This window comes from Cavia porcellus, unplaced genomic scaffold (genome assembly GCF_034190915.1).
Source record: "Cavia porcellus strain 051 isolate PalLab524CR breed Dunkin Hartley unplaced genomic scaffold, mCavPor4.1 scaffold_7, whole genome shotgun sequence".
NCBI classification, from domain to species: domain Eukaryota; kingdom Metazoa; phylum Chordata; class Mammalia; order Rodentia; family Caviidae; genus Cavia; species Cavia porcellus.
In genome coordinates this window covers 50,237,733-50,258,774 of record NW_026947490.1, presented here as the reverse complement: position 1 = coordinate 50,258,774, position 21,042 = coordinate 50,237,733, and the positions used below count along the sequence as shown (strand labels likewise).

The window sequence follows — 21,042 nt, the reverse complement described above, 5'->3', positions numbered from 1 at the left end:
GGGCCATGTTTAATTTCTAAACTCTATAGACATTAGGAGCGAAAAGGCATGAATGATACTGTCTTCTATCATGACTTTACAGTCTCAGGAGAGAGGTGGCCACATAAATAGTGATCTCCACATAATGTGATCTAAAAGCAGAGTAAATATGCAAAAGTTGCTGCAAAAGATAGAAAGACATATCTAGCCCAATGTGTGATTTGGAGAAGATGGGTGTGGAGGCAAGAATCGTGTCAACTGAATTGCAATTTGAATGAGGATTTTGTTAGTCCATAGATGGAAAACTACAACATGAATTCAAGAGAAGGCTGATTCTCCAATTCATGTTTTCCCCACTCTCCCCTTAAATAGTAACTTTTTCAATCAATAATCATTTGAATGAATGAATGATACTTCTTCTACTTTAGAGAGTGACTGAAATGTCAACTCAAGCTGTAACTTTGTCTTTAAAATCCCCATATGCAGACCAGCTAAGCTAACATACCTCCTGGAATTTCATAAGGATTCCTCAGCACAGGCCAGGCAGTTCTCAACATTAAGTGGCCCAATTCACTCCTACAGTCTTTTAGAATTGGTTGGAGGTTAGACAGATTCTAGAATTGAGGGAAAAAGAAGATTTCCCACATATGTCTTCTCAAAATGCTCTGCTAATATCCCAAGCTAAGCAACAAAGAGGGAAACTGAACTAAAACTAAAGATTCTAAGCTACAAGAAGGAATCCCACTTTAAGCCTCTCTGGCTCCAGATTACTCTGGATGAGGAAGAAAGATCCCAGTTCTCCTACACCCACTTCCTCTGAAATGTGGTGTGAAAGAAAAAGCAGGTTCTCCAGGACTTGGAGATTGGAGCAGAGTGCCCACATCCTCAAGTAATTTCATGAAGCCTGCCTCCTTCCTCCCACGACCTCTGGCTCTAATCCATCATGCTCATGGAACAGATGCCTCCATGCCAGTCCCTGTTCTGCATTTCCTGCTGCTTGGCCCAAATCTCAACTTCCTCTGTGTGTGCTTGACATGCACACGGAGCCATCCTTGGTGTGTGTGTGTGTGTGTGTGAGTGCGCCATAACTGCACAATTCAAAAACACTAAGTAAGAGACAGGTGATGAAATTCTCCAGGAAAGTTGACAGAAACACACCCACACCATCTGAATCTGGCTGTACTGAGAACAGCTCAAGATTCAGGCTAGGACCAAACAGTACTTTTTCAGGTGTAAATCACAAACACAACCTATATGAGGATTGATTCTATTTCCTTTTGGTCACAAACATATTTCTACTCAGAACTCCCTCTTCGTGCTTTCAAATTCTTGGGGAAAGTCAGACTTACTTTGAACAACTAAAGAAATAAATTTGTAGATGAAGGAATGAGCTTAATGAAGTTATAATCATTTCTGCAAGGAAGGAGGTATTAAATGAGCTTTGGAAAGTCACACATTCTGGATACTACTATCTGGATTAGTTTGGACTCAAGATTCTTTGTTGTCTACCTGGGAACTTTGATTTATGATTTACCTTCTCTAAAAACACAGATGAATTAAAATGGGCTTACAGATTTTGCCATGGGCAAAAGATCACAACCCCTTCTTTCCTTTGAGGAAATATTTAGGGTTCATTTTATAAACCAGGTTCAGTAAACATTTTTTCATAATGGTCCAAATGATAAATAATTTAGGCTTTTTGGCTCATATGTCTCTAGCATAATTATTCAACTCACCCAATAAGAATATACAAGAAGCCATACATGATATGTAAAGAAATTAAAGAAATAGAGCTACGCTCTAATAAAACTTTATTTATAAAACAGGTTTGTGGGCTAGGTTTATTTTATGGACCATGAATAACCAACATTTGTAATAAAGTGTTCTCTCTGTACAGGAGTGTCACAGTGAGGAGAAAATAATATCTTCAAATTGAGAATAGAGAGTGGGGACAGGAGACTCTGAGGCTTGGTTATTCTATCATTATCTAAGTAACTATAAGCAGTGTCAGAATCTGCACTTAGCCTTCAGTCCACATGAGATTTGTGTGTCCTACATCAGGACACAGATAGGTCTCAAATACCATTTTTCAAATTCTCTTTTTATCTAATAGGACTGAAATGATGAAAATCTCGATGTTGTCAATATGTCAAGTAGCAAAAATCTACTTAAAACTGTGTACCATAAAAGCTGATACTGAGCTACATGTGGTAGCATCCACCTGTACTCCCACAATCTCAGCATTAAGAAAGGCTGAGGCAAGAAGATCAAAAGTTTAAACCCAGTCTGGGCAACTTAATGAGATCTTATCTTTAAAAGAAAGAAAGAAAGAAATAGATATAGATATAGATATAGATATACATTGAACTATATGACAGACTCAGGCCGTAGCTAAGAGGGCATTATAATCCTTTAAGAAGAGAAACTCCTACATGAAAGAATTAGTCAATACAAGAAACTATAATTTCTCTTATATGCCAAATGAGATACCTGTGAGAATCTCTGGAAAATGCTATGTGTCAAGAAAAGAGATTCTAAATCCTTCCTATCCACCTAAGTAAGGAACCAGCATCTCTGCGGTCCAGGAAGCTGGAGCTTTGAGTAGACTCGAGCTTAGAAGGCAGTTCTAAGAATGCCACCAGCCAGGAACATTAACAATGCTATTACCACGGATCACAATTTGGAGCTAAAATGTTTAATGTAATATGAAAAATGCAAAGCCAAAAGAATTGAAACAATGAAAATAGGATTTTTACTAACAGCCCAAGATTTGCTCTGGGACCAACAACGTTTGTGGCTAACCCTTTACTCTACTCTTCAGAAGCTCTGTAAAGATCAGAGCAAAATAAGAGATTGAGAAAGCAGAAATATTGGCTCAAAATGTCTCATGCATTTATGGGTTTTAGTCTCCTAAATATTTCCTGCCATGAATTATTGTTATGGCACCTTAAATCGGGTTCAGCACTGTATTCAAATTCAGCAAGACAGACATCAGGAATGAGCGTGTCCAAAAGTGTATGCGTCCTTCCCTTCTGGAGCATGTACAGTGCAGACACTGGATTCCTAAGAGGGTGTCCAGATGTCTTCCTCCAGCCAGCAGCCGGGGCTCACCTGAGTCTGGTGACTGCTCTTCTTCCCAGCTTTATCTTGCACCACTCTTCCACTGGCTCCGTGCTCCAAGGAGACTGCTGTGCCCTCCCTTTTCTCTACCCTACATGCCCAGCACAGGTCTCTGTGAATACTTGGCATCTATCAGCCCCATCATTGTAACTGACCCACGTCTTCCCATACACACACTGAACTCCTTCCCAGCTCTGAGGTTTGACCCAGGACCCACACCATCCACGTTACGGGCATTTGCTCTTTGATGAAACCAGCAACAAGGATCTTCTCCTTTCTCCGACCATGCCCCACCCTCTTGACTGTTGCTTACTTCTCTTGAGCGTAGTTCTTTTTCTTGGTGTCCTCCTCTCCTTTTAGCCCATGAGAAACAGGTGCCTGGATCATCTCATGTATTTATGTGCATGTCCCTCCAGACCACTTCCACAATACCTTACACATCACATACAATGTTCTTGTTTTATTTTATTTTTAATGATTTTTGGTAGCACTGCTGTGGAATGAATCCAGGGCCATTGCACTGAGCTGCATCCCCACCACTATTTATTTATTTATTTATTTCTATTTTAAGACAAAGGTTTACTAAGACAGTAGGTTGCCCAGACTGGGCAGAAGCTTGCAATCCTACTGCCTCAGCCTTCTAGTGTGCTGTGATTTCAGGCATGCACCACTACGCGTGGTAGTAGTGTTCTTACTTTTCAGTAAGTAAAAATTACGCAAAATTCTTTAATCCTATGAACAAAGAAGACCTATATGGTTAACTAGCCAACCAGTTATTCACTTATATTGTTGAAGGTTATACTTTTCAGAACATTTCTAGAACTCTGCATATCTAGAAATGTCTGTCATCTTTGCACACTACATCCTCACTTTCCTATAAAAGGTTTCATTCTTCAGTTACTATTAATTTCCCCTCTCTGATGGTACACCCACAAAAGCCATGCAATCACTAATTAGTTGAATTCTTATTCTGATCTTACCTTTCTTAAATAATCTTGGCACAACCAAATTCCAAAATCTGAAATGTTGAGTTTTGTAGCAACGCAATCACATTTGTCTCATTTATCTCAGCTATTTTGTAACAAGCAGGTGGTTCTCAGGTTTGTTCCTGTCAGCATCCCAAACTCAAGCCACCCCCACTGCAATCCCATCTCTAATATCCAGGTCTCTCATCTTCGTGCCCTGAGAAGCTCAGGCTCTGGAAACTTGAAACCAGAGCCTCTGATTAGAGATGCCTGAGAAAGTAACCAGCCATAGGCTATTGCTATGTGAAAAAACAGATTCTCATGCTTGAAATAAAATCAGTATACAATGGGAATACAGGCCTTTCTTTTTCAAGGCAAAATTCATATTAATAGAGTCATTCTTTTGGATTGCCCTGTAGCAATTTGGGGAGAATTATTTTGGGAGAAAGAGGGAAATAAAGAAAGTGTGAATGACAAACGGAGAGGAGGGAGAGGATGGGGGTGGATAGAAAAATAGACACAGGAGAGACCAAAGAGAAAGCATAGTAAGAACTAAACTAAAATCAGAATGAATCAAAGATCTCAATATTGAAAACACAACCTGCTGGAAGACAAAACAAGTAAAATTCTTGAAGACAAAGGTATAGACAAAAACTTTCTGAACAGAACCCTGATTACACAAGAAATAAAACCAAATGTGAACAAATAGAAGCCAATCAAATTAAAAATCTTTTGCACTGCACAGGAAACAACAGAGTAAAGAGACATGTTAGAGAATAGGAAAAAAATTTGCAAGCTACTCCTCAGACAAAGGACTAATTTCTAGAATATATAAAGAACTCAAAGACTATAAAGAACCCACCAAATATAAATATTCAATAAAGGAGACATCTGACATGAACATACTTCTCAGATTAAGAAGTATAAATGGCTAATAAACACATGAAAACACATTCAATATCGCTGACCATTGGAGAAGCACAAACTAAGACAATATTGAGATTCCATTTTACTCTAGGAATAATGTCAATCATCAAGTAATTAATCAAGAACAAATGCTAGAGAGGCTACAGAGGAAAACCCCATTTCATCGTTGGTGGCAGTGCAAACTGGTACAAGCACTATGGAAATCAGTATGGAGACTCCTCAAAAACCTAAAACGAGAAATTCCATTTAACCTAGGTATTTTCTTTCTGGGTATCTTCCTGAAAGATTTAAAGACACCATATCACGGTGATATCTGTATACCCATGATTGTAACAGTACAATATATAATAGCTAAATCTTGGAAACAATCTATATCTCCATCAATAGATAAAAAAGGTGTGGCATGTGTGCACTTGGAATACTATTCTGCCATAAAGAAGGAAAAGCTTCAATCATTTGTAGGAAAATAGATGCACCTTGACACCATAAAGTTAAATGAAGTGAATCAGAGGCACAAGCTTGAATACTGCATAGTTTCTCTTCTATGAGAAATGTGATATATAAAGGACAAGATAAAAGACAGACAATAGGAAAAAGAGGGAGAGGGAAATGTTATTCTAATCCAGCATGGAGAATGTATTTTAAGATGCACCTTGATGTTGTATAATGGTTTTATGGAAGGAACTGTTAGTCTGGCTGCTAATCTGTGTTTATAATGATAAAGTTGAGAAAGACTCATAAATAAAGGAATCTGAAAAAAATATGAAATCGACTAAAAAAGAAAACAGGAGAAACACAGAAAGTGAGAGAATCAGGATCAGGAAACATGAGTAAATCAGGGAGGTGGAACACGTGGGGAAAAAGGAGGACAGAAAGAGGAGGGAGGAGACGCAGGGGATGAGGGACAGGCTGCCTGCAGCCATCTCCCCCGGGAGCTGTAACACCCAAAGGTGAGACACTCCCTGCTGCCCCCTCAGTAAGACTCAGCAGCCATGAAATCCATGCCAGAACTCCTCTCCCCTAGCAAACAGCAGACCGGAATCCAGGGAGTCGATCCTCAAAGGCTGCCCGTAGCTGCCTCTCAGTATGCCCCAAACATGCAAATGCTTTGAAAGGCAGGTGAGCACACATACAGACAGCGCCTGATGTTTCAGCTTTCCTGTTAATAGCTCTCCCTTTCCTCTAAACTATTTGGTCATCCTGATACTTAGAAAACAAGCTAAGAACTGTTACATTTCTAAACAGACTAAAATAGTCTCAACATGCCCTAAAAAAGAATGAGCCTGGGTTGGTGGCCTGAAGACTCCTGCCTGGGGGAGTCTAAGAACTTGGGAGTACTTGGGAGAGAGTTTCGAGTGTCCTGCTAGGAGACTGGGATGGAGAGGGCACCGCAGCAGGCTTCCAGGTCTGGGCTGCGCACAGCGCATGCCATGGACACTGAAATGACTCTGGACATAGTTATTTAAAATATGGTGGCAGAGGAAGAAAAGACCACAATCACAGTTTCTGAAAGGTAAAGCAAAATGATTCATAGATAAATAAAGTTTGAGGAACCTAATGTAGCAGAGAAACCCTATAATAACTTCTGATTAGTGGTTAGCATAGCTCTGACTTATTCATTCTGAAATGTACATTGTGAAGGCTCTTGTTACGACTTTTTAATTCTCCAGCACCAAGAGTTTATTATGGGAAGGAAAGAAGGAAGGGAGGGAGGAAGGAAGGAACAAAGGAAAAGTATGGAGGGGAAAAGAAGAGACAGAAAGAGACAAGGAAAAATTAAAAAGCAAATTTCAAGGCAGCTTGTCCTCTGCTTTAAAGCTAGGAGTTAAACTTTGAGTTATCACCACAAAGAGGTTAAGAAGTAATAATATCTCTAGATAATAAACAGAGAGCAATATCTAATCCAAGAAGCCTTGTGGCACTGAAAAAAATTCTCCTCGAGAATGTGAAAAAGCACTACTTTACCCCCTACCTTACCCAGTAACCACCCATCACTCACACTTCCCTCTTGCACACACTTATTCACTAGTGCAGTGAGTACTTCAGAAGCTGGGAGAGCTCTGGGAAGGTCTAAGCGGCATCAGTGGGTTCCCACTAAGCGTCTTCCCTACACCAGTTCCTGTACCAAGTGCAGAGATGCAGGCACAAAGGAAATAAAGTTTCTGATTTCAACACGCTCCAAAGTAGGACGGTCTCAGAGGCACGGAATGGTTGCAGTACTACCTTCACTGACGGGACCTGAACTTCCCAAAGCATAAACCAACTTTCTTTTGGACCAAAATTCACTATGACAGACCACCTTGATAAGTGGGAATGCTTCCTGTTTCCCAGTAAAAGCTCTATAGCATAGCACTCTTCTCACTTTTCCCTCATCAGCTTAGGGCTGTGCTGATCTGCAGAGCACAATGTTCTTGTGCATGTAATCTTCCAAATTTTGTTACAGAGTCCTACGCTATTATCCTGGCTTTGGTGGTTTTATTCAGTATTGTTTTTCTGTAACTCACTTCAAATTATTACTGGAAGAACACAGCTTAGAAAATAATTTTAATGAGATGGTCATACGAAAGAACACACATTCATCCAGGAATCCCAGAAGTTTAAATGGAGATGGAAAAGTCCCAGCAAGAGGCCAGATGCCCTGGGTCACTCAGAGGTGTGACCCAGGACACCCAAGACTGCTTCTAAGCTAGAGCTGGTGACAACTGACTCTGCAGAAATAGAAAGAGTTAAGAAGCGACGACCATCAGGTTTTCTATATAATCAAACACATTGTCTCCACCTTTGATGTTGGCTCTAGGCACCGAGCCCAACTGTTCAACAATTCCCCTGACACAAGCCAGGATGAAGGCAAGCTTCAAAAGGAGCCACACCTCTCGTGCTAGGTCCTTCAACTCCTGCAGGACGGCACAGCGACAGGCCATACTTACATCAATGGGTGCAAAACATTCTCGGTGCAGAAGGAATCAAACAGCAGCCGGCCTCTGCTTCTCTTCAATTATTTCAGCTCCTTTAAAATAATTCAAGCCACAGCGTCAGAATGTTGTAGAGCATTGACTCCCAGGCGGCTGGAAGGTTTCCCTTTGTGGGGAAGGAAAAGAGAAAAAGCAAAATTGTGTTACAAAGTTCTGCTTCCTTCACTCCTCCCTGGCATTCCTGTCCACAACTACACAACTTCCAGGAACACCAAGCCCTGAGGGGCTGGACACATTCCAGGGAACCTCAGAGGAATTTTGTTTATATCTCCTGATAGTTACCCACTTACAAATTAAATTAGAGATTTTTTTTTTTTTTTGGCAGTATTGAGGATTGAATCCAGAGGCTTCGGCACATCACCAGTTTTTTATTTTATTTTATTTTATTTTATTTTATTTTATTTTATTTTATTTTATTTTTACTTTGAGATAGACTCTTGTTAGGTTACTAAGTTGCTGAGACTATTTCTGAACTTCTAATCCTCCTGTCTCAGTCTCCTACATATCTGGGATTTTAGGCATGAACCACTGGACTTAAGTGAGAATTTTAAATTTATTGTATGTTAATTCCTCAAAGAATAGTAATTATGTTAACTTAAATAGCGATTTTTATGAAAAATAACCTTTTTCAAAGAAAATTTACTAAAAAAACTAACATTTTAAAAAATATTTTTGGTCCTCTCTTAATTGTCTGGCTTCAAACACAGTTGGATTATTATATCTTCTTTTTGACTCAATTTGTTGTAATAATCACACATCATTTAACGTTTGAAAACTCAAGGGAGACTAAGAGTTTAAAAAAAAAAGCAAAGACAACTAAGTATTATTGTGAAAATAATTTTGATCTTGTAAATCTTCCAAAAGGGTCGTAAGCATTCCCAAGGATCTCAGACAACATCCCATATAATAGAAAGTAAGTCTTACATACACCTTTGACTATCATCCCCTGCTTCACAGACAATTGGTTTTCTGAAAATTTTATATATACATATATACATTTAAGGCAGGACAATCATAAGTTTGAACACCCTGGGCAATTTAGCAAAATAGTGAGACCCCATCTCAAAAAATAGAAGAGGCCTGGAGATGTAACTCAGTGTGAAAACCCTAGGTTCAGTCTCCAGTACCAAAAAATTCAAGAATTAGCAGACTGCATCTCACCTTGGTTTTCTATTAGATGTGTTAGGGATGGTTCCATTTCAGCCCACTTATTACCTCTTTTCTGTGACCTACATATTCTTTGAATGGTATAATTACAGGCGTATAATGAGATGGGAGGGCCAGGGGTATAGCTCAGTGGCATAAGTGCCTGCCTGGCAAGCACAAGGTCCTGAGTTCAATCCCCGGTACCAAAAAATAAATTAAAAAAAAAAAAAAAAAGAACCATACAGTGAGATGGGGTAGTGCTGTATTTTACTGAATGGCTATAGTAAACTGCCAGTTTCTTAGTGGAAATAAAATGGTCACACAAAGCAAGAACTGATGCTATGTATCTTCAGATAACTTTCCCCTGGTTTCTAGTTTACCACAAGACATTTGATTAAAGTCTCACAGACTTGAGAAAACAGATTTTTACTTTATCTGACTCTTTCCAACTGGGACTAGCCTCGCTCCTCCAGAAACAGCGTGCACTGACGCTATCTGAGCCTACGCGTGCAGGAAGTTTGCAAACATTAGCCTCGCTTGAAATGCATCCATCATCATCACATCCCTCAGCATCATGAGAGAGGAAGCAGGGCCCCACCTTTCCTAAACACTGCTTCTGAAAGCTATTTCTCCACAGTACTAACATGGAAAAAGATTAATCCTGGTGGTTCAAAATTTCCCTGATGTAGAAACTAAAGAAAACCCCACATCCTACAGCTAATCTGGTCCAATCCCATGGAAAGTCTCAAAGGCTAAACATTATACAGATCAACTGGGTTCTTTGCCTCCCTCTGAGACTTACTAGCCATGCTCTCTCTGGAAGTTACTGTATTTCTACTAACTTGTACAATAGAGATTAAGGTTCCTATTTCTAAAGTTATAAGAAAAACTGATTACATATAAAACCATCCTACCACATAGTAGATACTCAGCACTGAGTAATTGCTACCCTCCCTCAATTGCTCTATGAACAGAAATGTGTTGTGGGACTGTTAGTGTGTCCTGGACTATACTGGTTTTTCAGGGGATCTTGATGATCTAGTATTTTTAGAAAGTCTGTCAATAAAGGAGACTGGGGCATGTATAGATGGCTAAGAATTATTTTCCCAACCAAAAGGGTATTTCCTGAAGTGTTTGTCATCTGTCTGATTCATGATCAGAGGCACAAGTCCACTTTCCATCTTCCCATGCCAGGAAAATGGGCACCAACAGTGCCTACATTTTTGTTTCAACTTTCCAGTGTGCCTCTGAAATTACATAGCCTGGTGGGGTTTGTATTTGCAAAGCCATAGAACCTAGAGAAAATCTACTCAGGTTTGGTAGTCTCTCAGGGGAAGATGATTTATTAATTCTCATTCTCTAGCTCTGTCTCTCTGTCTTCCTGTCTCTCTGTCTCTCTGTCTCTGTCTGTCTCTCTCTCTGGCTCTCTCTCTCTTCTCTCTTTCTCTCTCTCTTCTTCAGCAGATTCTTGTAAAATTACTAAATTATCTAGGCTGGGCTTGAATTTATGATCCTCTCAGAGTATTAGGATTACAAGTATGAGCCACCATGCCTACCTTACTAACCCAATGTTGTCATTAAAATTAAAATCAAAAAATCTTCAGAAAGTCATTCCTAAACTAGCCACAAAGTAGGATGACAGAATATCAAAACCAAGACTTCAGTAGTTTTGAATTATTATAGATTGCTTAGTTTATTTAAGGTTAAGTAGTACTTCATTAGTAGGTTAATGGTTATGGTTATTATATTATTTCTATTTATAGATTGCTGTTTTAATAGCCTAATAATATAATATTAATTTATCCAAGAAAATTTCTGAACTCCCAGTATATAATAGGCACTGTACATGACATAAAGATGAATAAAACATGTTCTTTGGTTTCAAAGACGTAATCGTGTATATTATAATGTAGATAACTATTCTATCATCCATCAGTCCCCATGGTCTAAGGCCCCCCAAGGATACTCAAATCTCCAGATGCTCATTTCCTTATATAAAATGCAATAACACTTGCATATAATCTGTGTACATGCTTCTAAGTACTTTAAATCTTCTGTAAGGGGCTGGGGATTTAGCTCAGCGGCATAAGCACCTGCTTTGCATGTAGGCAGTCGGGAGTTCGATCCCCGGTACCGATAAAAAAAAAAAAAATGGTAAATCTTCTGTAGACCATTTTTCATGTCTAACAAATATAAATCCTGTGTAGATAGTTGCCACGCTATGTTATTTAGGGAATAATGACAAGAAAATGTGTTCAATACTGATGCAACTGGTGCAGGCCTGGGCAAAGAGAACACGGATGAAATGCCAGGCCCAGTGCTCACACGGGCAGTGCTTGGCAAGAGACTGAAGAAGTGGGAAATGGCAGGCAATTGCACAAGCCTGCACACTTCTCTTGACTGGGTTCAGCCTAGTGCTCAGCACACGGGAAGCTCACATTCTGCTTCTGGGATTTTTTGGAAGTTCTAAATGTTTTCTATCTGGGGTTGGCTGAGTCTATGGATGTCTCTCAAATACACTACACACAGAAAACTGTATATATCTGGGTTAGTGGAGAAAAGAATCAAGTGCAACCAGAAGGGCAAACTGAGCCAGCTGAGTGTTCCATAAGGACTTGTTGAAGGAGCAAAGACGCAGCATTTGAGCTGACTCTTCAAAGATCTGTAGGACTCATTCAGGGTGAAAGTAAAGATGGAAGACCAAGGAAGGGGACAATTCAAATAGGCAAGTTACAAGGTGAGGAAATCAATAAGCAGTTGGCTAGAGCACAGGAACGGATGTAATTGAGAAGAAAAATGGAAGATGGTTGAGATGGGACACACAGAGCTATGAATGGCCAGGGTGACGGGCAAACAGCAAACTCTGCAACAGAGGAACAGCAGGCTACAGGAAGCTCTGTGAGGCTGAGCTTGTGTGGGGGAAGCTTTAAAGGGGCAGAGAACCTTCTGAAACTTGAGCTAGAATAATGACATCAGGAAAGGAATCATATGGAGGTTTAGTAATAAAGGGGAAAGGACTGAAGATTAACCCATGAAAAGCAACAGGAGGGAAGTAAGAAGGAGTTAAAAAAAACAAACTGTGTTGCTAGTCTGCATGTGATCAGAAGCACATCCTAATTTTTTAAAGCTTTGGAAAACAAAGAAGGAATTCATTTGTAAAGGAAGATTGTGAGTTTGGTTTTGAACATAAGGAATTTGGGTTCCTTAGCGTAGAAGAAGGTAGACTCCACCAACAGAGAGGTAGAAATTTGAACTGACATTCGAAGAGTTTGGTGTTGGACATAGATGTTTGAGTTTCCACTATGTGAAAGCAGTTATGGAAGTCTGAGGCAGGTGAAATGATGTGGAAAAATAAATCAAAAATAGAATCTTGGGGTTCACTGCCATTGGGTGGTGGGGGGAGAACAACTCCGTTTCCATTACCACCTGCCAGGTAAGAGTTGGAACAATCTAGAAATAGTTCCTCCTCACAAAGCTTCAGAAATCTCTGATCTAATCCAAATTCTTTATTTAAAAAACGAAGAAAACTCAAACTCTGAAGGTTAACTGATTTATCCAAGGCCTCACAGCTTCTAAGAGGCAAAACAGGTTAAGTGATCATCAAAACCAGTATCATGCTTGCAAGTGGAATAGTTAGCCATGCACTATATGACATGGCTGGATTCAGAGAACCCCAAGAGCATACTACAGACGTCTTCATTTATCTCGGCTGTAACAGTCTAGCATTGTAACTATGCCCAACCATATAATCAACTTGGGCTATTAAACCACATCTTATTCATTCTCTGGTCACTGTTTACCCCTCTGCCCCCCTGCTGCTACCTCCTAGTATTTCAGAGTAGAAAAATCATAGATTGTTTTCCTCTTGTGATTATACACATGATCTCAGACTTCTGTGGGTGAAAACACTTAAAAATTCATCCAACATTACTATAATATCTATAGAATCTGAGGCCAGTCATGGATCAATGACTTGCCCAATTCATCTGTTAGCCGGAGATTCCAGATCCAAATTCCAAGCTCCTGTTTATCTTCTTCACACCGTCAACCTCCAGTGCAAGAGACTTATTTTTAAGACAAATTCTCTAGTCCCTAATTTCTCCAAACAAACTCTGTGCATTTCTCTTTAGAGATAAGTGTCCCATAGTCCAATAAGCACATAGAATGCTACAAGCTACCCCTCTCTTAGCCAGTCGACATTATTGCTACCCTATGAAACACTGGGAAGTCCTGTAGTAAAGAAACTGGCTTCTCTTAACATTTTCCAAAGGTGCTTGTGTGACCACAGAACTCTGGCCTTTACACCACCCCTGTTGTTACCTATTAAAAACCCACAAGTTTCCTATAGTTGTACATTGTAAAACACTGCCTAAGTCTCATTAGGAAGATTTCCTTTGGAGTTACCATCAAAAGTGTCTTTACTGAGTGTCCCTCACTAAGAGGACCAGGAAAGGAACCAGGAGAGACAAAGTAATGAACAACAGAATCCCACCTGTTGCAGAACCATTGTCCTACTAACAACACAGGAAAAACAACCTCATGAGACCTTTTGATTGGGATCCTTCTAAGCTTAAGGTGCTCATCTTCAAAACCTAGGCTTTTTTTTTTTTTTTTTCTTTATCGGTACCAGGGATCGAACTCACGACTGCCTGCTTGCAAGGCAGGCACTTATGCTGCTGAGCCAAATCCCCAACCCCACAATCTAGGTTTTTTGTGGGAAAGTTTAAGTTCTCAAATACTGCTCAGAAACTAATGTGAGTTCCACTATGTCTTTGCCCAACACTGCTGGTGACACATCTTGTCAGTGCCTTCTAGTTTTACCTAGTACACTTCACCACCACAGTCTAAAACTAGCAGTTTTTTAATGAGTCCCTCTGACTTGATTCCTTCTCCCCAGAAATTTGTCTCACAATGCTGTTGTAACTTCTCATAGTTACATAGAACACGTCTACGCAATGCAATGCAATCCACACTCTCTGGGGCAAATTTCCCCTCATGGCAGCCTCATCTTCCCCCACGAGCTATTTCAGGTAAAGTGGACTGACTGCCAGGCCTCTGCACTATTGCGTTCTGCTTTGTGTCTGTTCATTTCCTTCCAGTTCTTACCTTCCTGCTTCCCACTCCGGACCTCTGACAACACAAACATGTTCACACATTCCTACCCTTGCCAAAATTGAACCCCGGGTTTACACCCATTGCTTTTTTACAGTCCTCTAAATATTCTAATTCCTAATAAATTTAAAAGGGGAAAGGATTATGCTTTATCAGATACAAAGCATTTAGTAAATAATCTGTTCGTCACTTTTCCATTACTGGGACAACGTCCTCAACTTTTAAAAGACATTTATTGTGACTCATGGTTTCAGAGGGGTTAGTCCATTTCAAGATTGTCCAAAGGTAGAAACAGCATGGTAGAAGGAACTGATGGAGGAAATCTGCTCACTATGTGGAGGGCAGGTAGCAGAGAGAGAAGGCAGAGGCCAGGAATGAGCATACACTCTTCCATCACACCCCTTCTGCCCTGTCTCTTCCAGCCAGCTGTCACCTCCTACCAAAATATTCAGAAGTGAATTCAGAAATGGATTAATCCACTGGTGGATAGAGCACCCACATGACCCAATCACCTTCTGAAAACCCTACCTCTGCACACATGAGATTTTAAGAGGACATTTTAGATCTAAACCATTATACATCCAACAAAAATCTCTTGCTAAATAAAAGAAGAAATCTATGTTAACCTCAGAACTGTAAGTTAAGTTAAAAACAAAACTTCAGGTCTAGAAAACTTAAGTCAAAAACTATGAAAGCTAGCCTCCTCTGGGCTTCAAAACCATTTAAATCTTTCTACTTCATTTAACCTTAGTTTTAGGAAAGGGGAGAAGATTTATTCTATCTGATCCTGCCAAACAAGGGAATTTTCACTCTTTCTTATAAACAGAGCTGTGCTTTTTTCTACCTTCCCATAGGCTCCTGGCTACACTTGGCCTCCAGGAGGGAAAGTCTAGACCAGGAATATTAAGTGATATTTAAACATGCATCTTGAAACTTTCCGAAGGTCTGGCCAAATGAGTATTCTTCCCAAGAACACATTCTCCCTTGACAATTGTTCTTTTCCTCATTCACTCTCTTAACTACTCAATGAAGTTTTAGTGACCAAGTCCTTAGGATACAAGAATGGATTGATTTTTTTAAGCAATTGTGGGTCTCAAAGCATCCATAGTTGAATACATTTTTACTCAAAATGTGGTCACAGGGGATCAGCACATGAATCACCTGAGGGCCGTGGCTACAACAAACACAGGTCCCCTGGACACTACAGAAAATTCTTTATTCAGTATGTCTTGGAGTTCAGCCTGGAATCTGCATTTTGAAAATTATTTCATGTGATTCTGAAACACACTAAAGTTTGAGATCCACAGCCACAGATGGCACATAAGGGGATAACTGTAAAACAGTTGTGTCGATTTGCAGTACAACAGGGATTCACAATATATAATGGGGCCACATGGTAAATAACTAAAGACAGTAAGAGTTGGATATGGTGGTGCATAGCTGGAGTCTCAGCACTCTAGAGACTGAAACAGAAGACTTGCAAATTCAAGCCTAGCTTGAGCAATTTATTTCCATTTTTATTTTCTACTAGTACATGGTTGAAGGACATAATGACCACGTTCTTCATGGGGAATTGGCACATGTACATAGCACCAATCAGTTTTTCTTCCAGTCCCTTGCCTCCATCTCTCAATCTACTGCCCATTTGCAACTGTGGGTGCTTTGAGAATCATGACTGTTTAAAATAAATCCATCCTTGTTTCCTAAGGATTTGCTCCCTACTTCCTATGATCTGCCATTAATTTTGCTCTTTGTTTCTATTTTGGGTTTCTTTTATTTAAAAACCATCAATATTTATTTTGTGTCTGATTTATTTCATTTAGCATTGTGATCTAAAGTGCATCCACTTTTATACAAATGACCTGATTATTCTTCTTTATGGCAGAGTGGTACTTAATTATGTGTAAATGCATTTTCTTTATCCATTTATCTGTTCATGAACTTATAGACCACTCCAAGATTTAGGTGTTATGAACTGTGCTGCTACAAACATGGATGTGCATATATCATTTTACTATGATGTCTTTAATTCTTTGGTGAAAACACCAAGAAGGAAGAGCTGGGTTGCATGGATTTACTAATTTCAGTCTCAGAGGAATTTCTACACTGATTTCCACAAGTAACTGTGTTAGTTTACATTCCCACCAACAATGCAGTGTTTCTTTTTCTCCATGGCTCTGTCCCCATTTGTTATTATTTGATTTCTTGATGATACTCATTCTTTCTGGAGTAAGATAGAATCTCAGTGTTGCCTTAATTTGCATTTTTTTAATGGTGAGAGATGTTGAGCATTATTTCATGTGTTTATTTAGGGGGGCAATGTAGCAACTTAGCAAGACCTTGTCTCAAAAGAAATAAAAAGTGTCAGTGACGTAACTTAACACGGAAGTCCTGGATTCAGTCCTGCCTTCTCATTTGTGTTTACAATTGTACAAATGCCAAACACAAGATAGAGTAAGACAAGAATCAATCTAGAAATAGAAAATACAGTGGGAAAACCGAGTCATCACTTGGTGTGGGGCAGTGTGATTTGCTATCATAGCAGCCTAGATCATTGTTGCAGAATGTGATTGGGAATCTGACTCGTTACATGACAGTAAGTACCAATTTATATGCAGAAACTTGAGGCATAAATACACAAAGCAGAATAGCTCTGTCCCTGACTCTATTAGTAATTGGGTTAGATACTCACTTAGTATCAAGTTCAGTATCACCATTGTGTAACCTTATCTTGAAGTGAATAGACCACTTACCAAATTATCAGATGCTATCTCATTAAAACAAACTATTAAACAGTTTTGGTTTAATAGCAAATTTTTCTGAATTCATAAACATTTGAGGCTATTAAAAATGGTCAACACATGTACAATATCAGGCATTCTCTGTATGTTAATACATTTCTCTAACAGATCCAGACTCAGATGAAACATAGATCAGACCCTACAGATACTCTATCTTTAACTTCTACATTAGTGAATAATTTCAACAAAACCATGTCATTGTCCATCAACAACTTGTAACCAAAGCCATCCCTGCAACATGTCAGATCCATAGAGCTCCTACTTCAAGAACTTCCTTTCCCATCACTACTAGCAAAGCCATTATTCTGGTTACCTCCCAACCAGCCTGATATCTCTTAGGCAATAAATTATTGAAAAAAGGCATGGAAAAAAATTTTACCTCTAAACATGACTTTAAGAAACAGTTATTTTACTTATTACTTGACATTACATGTTTAAGAATTTCTGTAGTTTTTTTTTTCATTAAGGAGGTTTGAGAGAAGAGCAAACACTTACTAGGAGAGAGAGGGATAAAAGGTAAATATGTCTATTACCAGAGACCTGACCAGATCCATGAGAAAAGGCAAGATCAAGAGAAATGTATCAGTTGAGTCCATAATGAAACCTGAAGAAACCAAATCCAGGCTGTATCCTGAAATCGAAAAGGATTAATAATCTCCATCTTGGAATAATTATCTATTTGTTGCTAAAATAAAATAAATTATCCCTGTGAATACTACACACCACGGGTTCATGTGTAAGCAAACCTATTCCCCCAGTTTTGCATTCATAAAGACATCGGTGTCTTCCTTCAACTTTCACAACTAATAGGAAACAGAATTCAAACGTGGTATTTCTGACAGCAAGTCCAGTCCTTAAACCATTTCTCCATAACCTGGGTCTCAAGACTCTGATTTTATATCACAACCAATCAATAGAAAATAATTGAGTTTCTTTATATGTTCAAAGACTCTAGTGTATAAGCTTCAATTACTCCCCTCTAAGAATTTTCCCAACAACAAAGCACTGTGTAGACATGGATGTCCTTAATATGCTGCATGAAGAGACACACAGAGAACCAGTAATCATTCACCTATGCATTATAATGTAAAGTTATAGAGACCACCTAAGATATGGCCCTTGCTAAACCAGGAGATTGTAACCGACAGAACTAGAGATTCCAAGAAATGAGATCTGGATTAGATGAAGATCTGATATTGAAACTGTTCTTTAAAGACTGGTGATTTTTTAGCTAAAATAAGAAGGCTATTATGAGAGTATAAGGTTGGAGTAACCAGCAGACTGGAGGCCATAATAACTCAAGCTTTCTTCACAATTAGTATGGGCGCTTGTTCTGGACAGTGATTAGCACAATTGAACAGAGTAATGCAGAAATTATATAATGCCCTCTGCAAATGAGAAAATCTAAATGTGAACAGGTTTTAAAAAATAGTGACAAAAAGTCCCACTGCTACTACATGGCAAAATTAAAACTCAGAATCTCTCTCTGTTAACTCTTCCTTGATCCATCATATTTTCTACTATGAGATGATTTTACAGCTATTCGTATGTTGTTAAGCTAAATCATTTCAATGACTATTCTTTAGATGATAGCTGTCATTTAAATGAGACAAAAATATTTCCAAACTTCTGTGAATCTGAATTCATTTTTCTCAATAACTTTTAAATTTTCTGCTTTAGGTAACTTTATGAAATATAATATTATTTAACTTTAGTATACAATAGTAATACTTATCAGGAAAACAAAATTAATATCTTAAAAACACTCAAAACTATGACAGCATCACAATGTCTGCCTTCAAGTAAGAAAGAAGCAGCCTTGGGGGAAATTTTTTTTTCAATTAAAAATCTTTAAAGGGAATTCTAGAATCACAGAATGAAACTGGGCAAAAAATAAGATTATTTGCATATACCACCTGTTCCCATGTACGTGCCGCCTCCTCTGCTATTAACATTTTCCACATATAAACATATAAAGTAGTATATTTGCTACACACTATGAGCCTGCTGGGACACACATGATTATCACACCAAGTCAAAGTTTCCTTTGAGTTCACTCATCATGTTGCTCTTCTAGGGGTTTCGACCAGTGTGTAACGACACATATTCACTGTTACAGTGTTGTGCAGAATCATTTCATTACCCTAAAAGTCCTCTGTGCTCTACCTATTCACCCTCCTTTCCTCTAACATTTAGCAATCACTAATATTTTTCCTATATCTGTTTTTGTTCTTTCCAGAATGTGACGTAATCATATGGTAAGTAGCTTTTCACACTGGCTTCACCCAGTTTGGTTGCTTCCACATTTGGGCAGTTCAACTGCTATAAAAACCCATGTGTAGGCTTTCATGTGGACACTATTTTTCAGTTCATCTGAGCAGACACTGAAGAGCATGACTTAGTCCATACGGCAATGGTATTTTTAGTTTTGTGTGAAACTGCCAAGCTGTCTTCTGAAACGCCTGTTCCATTTTGCATTTTCACCTGCAATGAATCAAGATTCTTGCCTCGCCTCTCCCTGACATTTTGTATGGTGAATGTTTTGGAATTTGGCCATTCTAATAAGTATGTAGTGGTATGGTATTATTGTAATTTGCAATTTCCCATGACATATGATATTGAACATCTTTTCTTATGCTTGCTGCCCATCTATCTTCTCTTGGAAGTATTTGTTCAGGTGTTTTGGCATTTTTAGCTGGTTATCTGTTCTCTTCTTGTTGAGTTTTAAGAGTTATTTAACTAACTTAAGTAACAGTCCTTTATCAAGTAAGTCATTTGCAAATATTTTGCTCCAACCCATGCCTTGTATTCTTATTCTCTTTATATTGTCTTTTCCCAAGAGGATCTTTTTTATTTTAGTGAAATATCAATTAATTCTTTCATGAATGACTTTTTTTTATTTTAATGAAATTCAATTATTTCTTTCATGAGTGATATACCTTTGGTATTGTGTCTTAAAAGTCATCACCATACTCAAGGTGACCTAGAGTTTCTATGCTAACATCTGAGTTTTATAATTTTGCATATATAAACATATTTTAATTAACTTTCTTGAAATGCATTGGGTCTGTGTCTACATTAATTATGTTTGCTTTACACTGTGGAACTGTTCGGTCCTATTTGTTGAATATCTTCTCCTCATTGTATTGCTTTTATTCCCTTGCCAAACATTAGTTGACTATACTTATGTGTCTCTTTCTGGGTTCCCATCCTGTTCCACTCATTTATTCTTTTGCCTTGAGTACTAAAGCTTTATCATATATTTTTATTGTACATCTTGAGATTCAAATATAATTTAATTGAATTACCTAAGACAACACACATGAAGATTTATCCGTAGAGGTACTTAACTCTAGTTCACATTAGAATCATCTAGAGAACACTTTGACATACCATCTCCCATTCCCCAACTTTACATATTCTAATTTAATTGATCTGTAAATCCTTCAGGTCCTCAATTTACTGGTGAGCAGTCCATATCATGAACAGTTACTAAATTCACAGAGGCTCTGAGACACCTGGGGATATAGGATGCATTTCTGGACTGAGTAGTCATTATTGGGAAAGAGTTGATTGATTCATAGGTTGCACAGTTTCAAACAGGGCAAGAAGCATAAAGAATGCAGTGTGCCTGTGTTGTGGACAGATCACCGTTTATGTGAGCTAGCACAAGACATGGCGTGTCAGTGAAGGTCCGTTTTTAGATGGTGTTTGCTTTCCGAGTGCCTACAAACTGTGTGCTGGGATTATGTATTTGGAGTGTATGTGATATAAAGTGCCTGAAAGTGTATCTTGTGAAAAGCACTTGGGAAAGATGTCTGAGAGTTCATGTTAATTTAAAATGGTGTGACATTAATATATGGGGTGGCTGTTCTGAGTTTATTAGGACATCTACTAAAAATGCGATCACATGGAAAATTTTGAACTGAATTCCTTACGTGTGGTAGAGAGAATTCAACCCATTTGATTCTGTAAAGGGACTATGTAAGGATAGAAAAATTGAGTTTCCAGAGAAGCTGG

General features: G+C 38.7%; 1 protein-coding gene across 7 annotated transcripts in view; it reads right to left on the bottom strand.

The window, feature by feature from the left end:
* Positions 1-21,042, bottom strand: part of Ddr2 (discoidin domain receptor tyrosine kinase 2) — a 137,259-nt gene that overhangs the window by 112,336 nt on the left and 3,881 nt on the right. For 5 of the 7 annotated variants that reach the window (XM_063253580.1, XM_063253579.1, XM_063253584.1 and 2 more), the window contains exon 2: positions 7,919-8,069. In XM_063253580.1, the coding sequence (XP_063109650.1) occupies positions 7,919-7,920 (2 nt within the window). In that variant the 5' untranslated portion in view covers positions 7,921-8,069. The remainder of the gene's footprint in view (positions 1-7,918; positions 8,070-21,042) is intronic. The other 2 variants (XM_063253583.1, XM_063253585.1) reach the window with 1 other exon arrangement.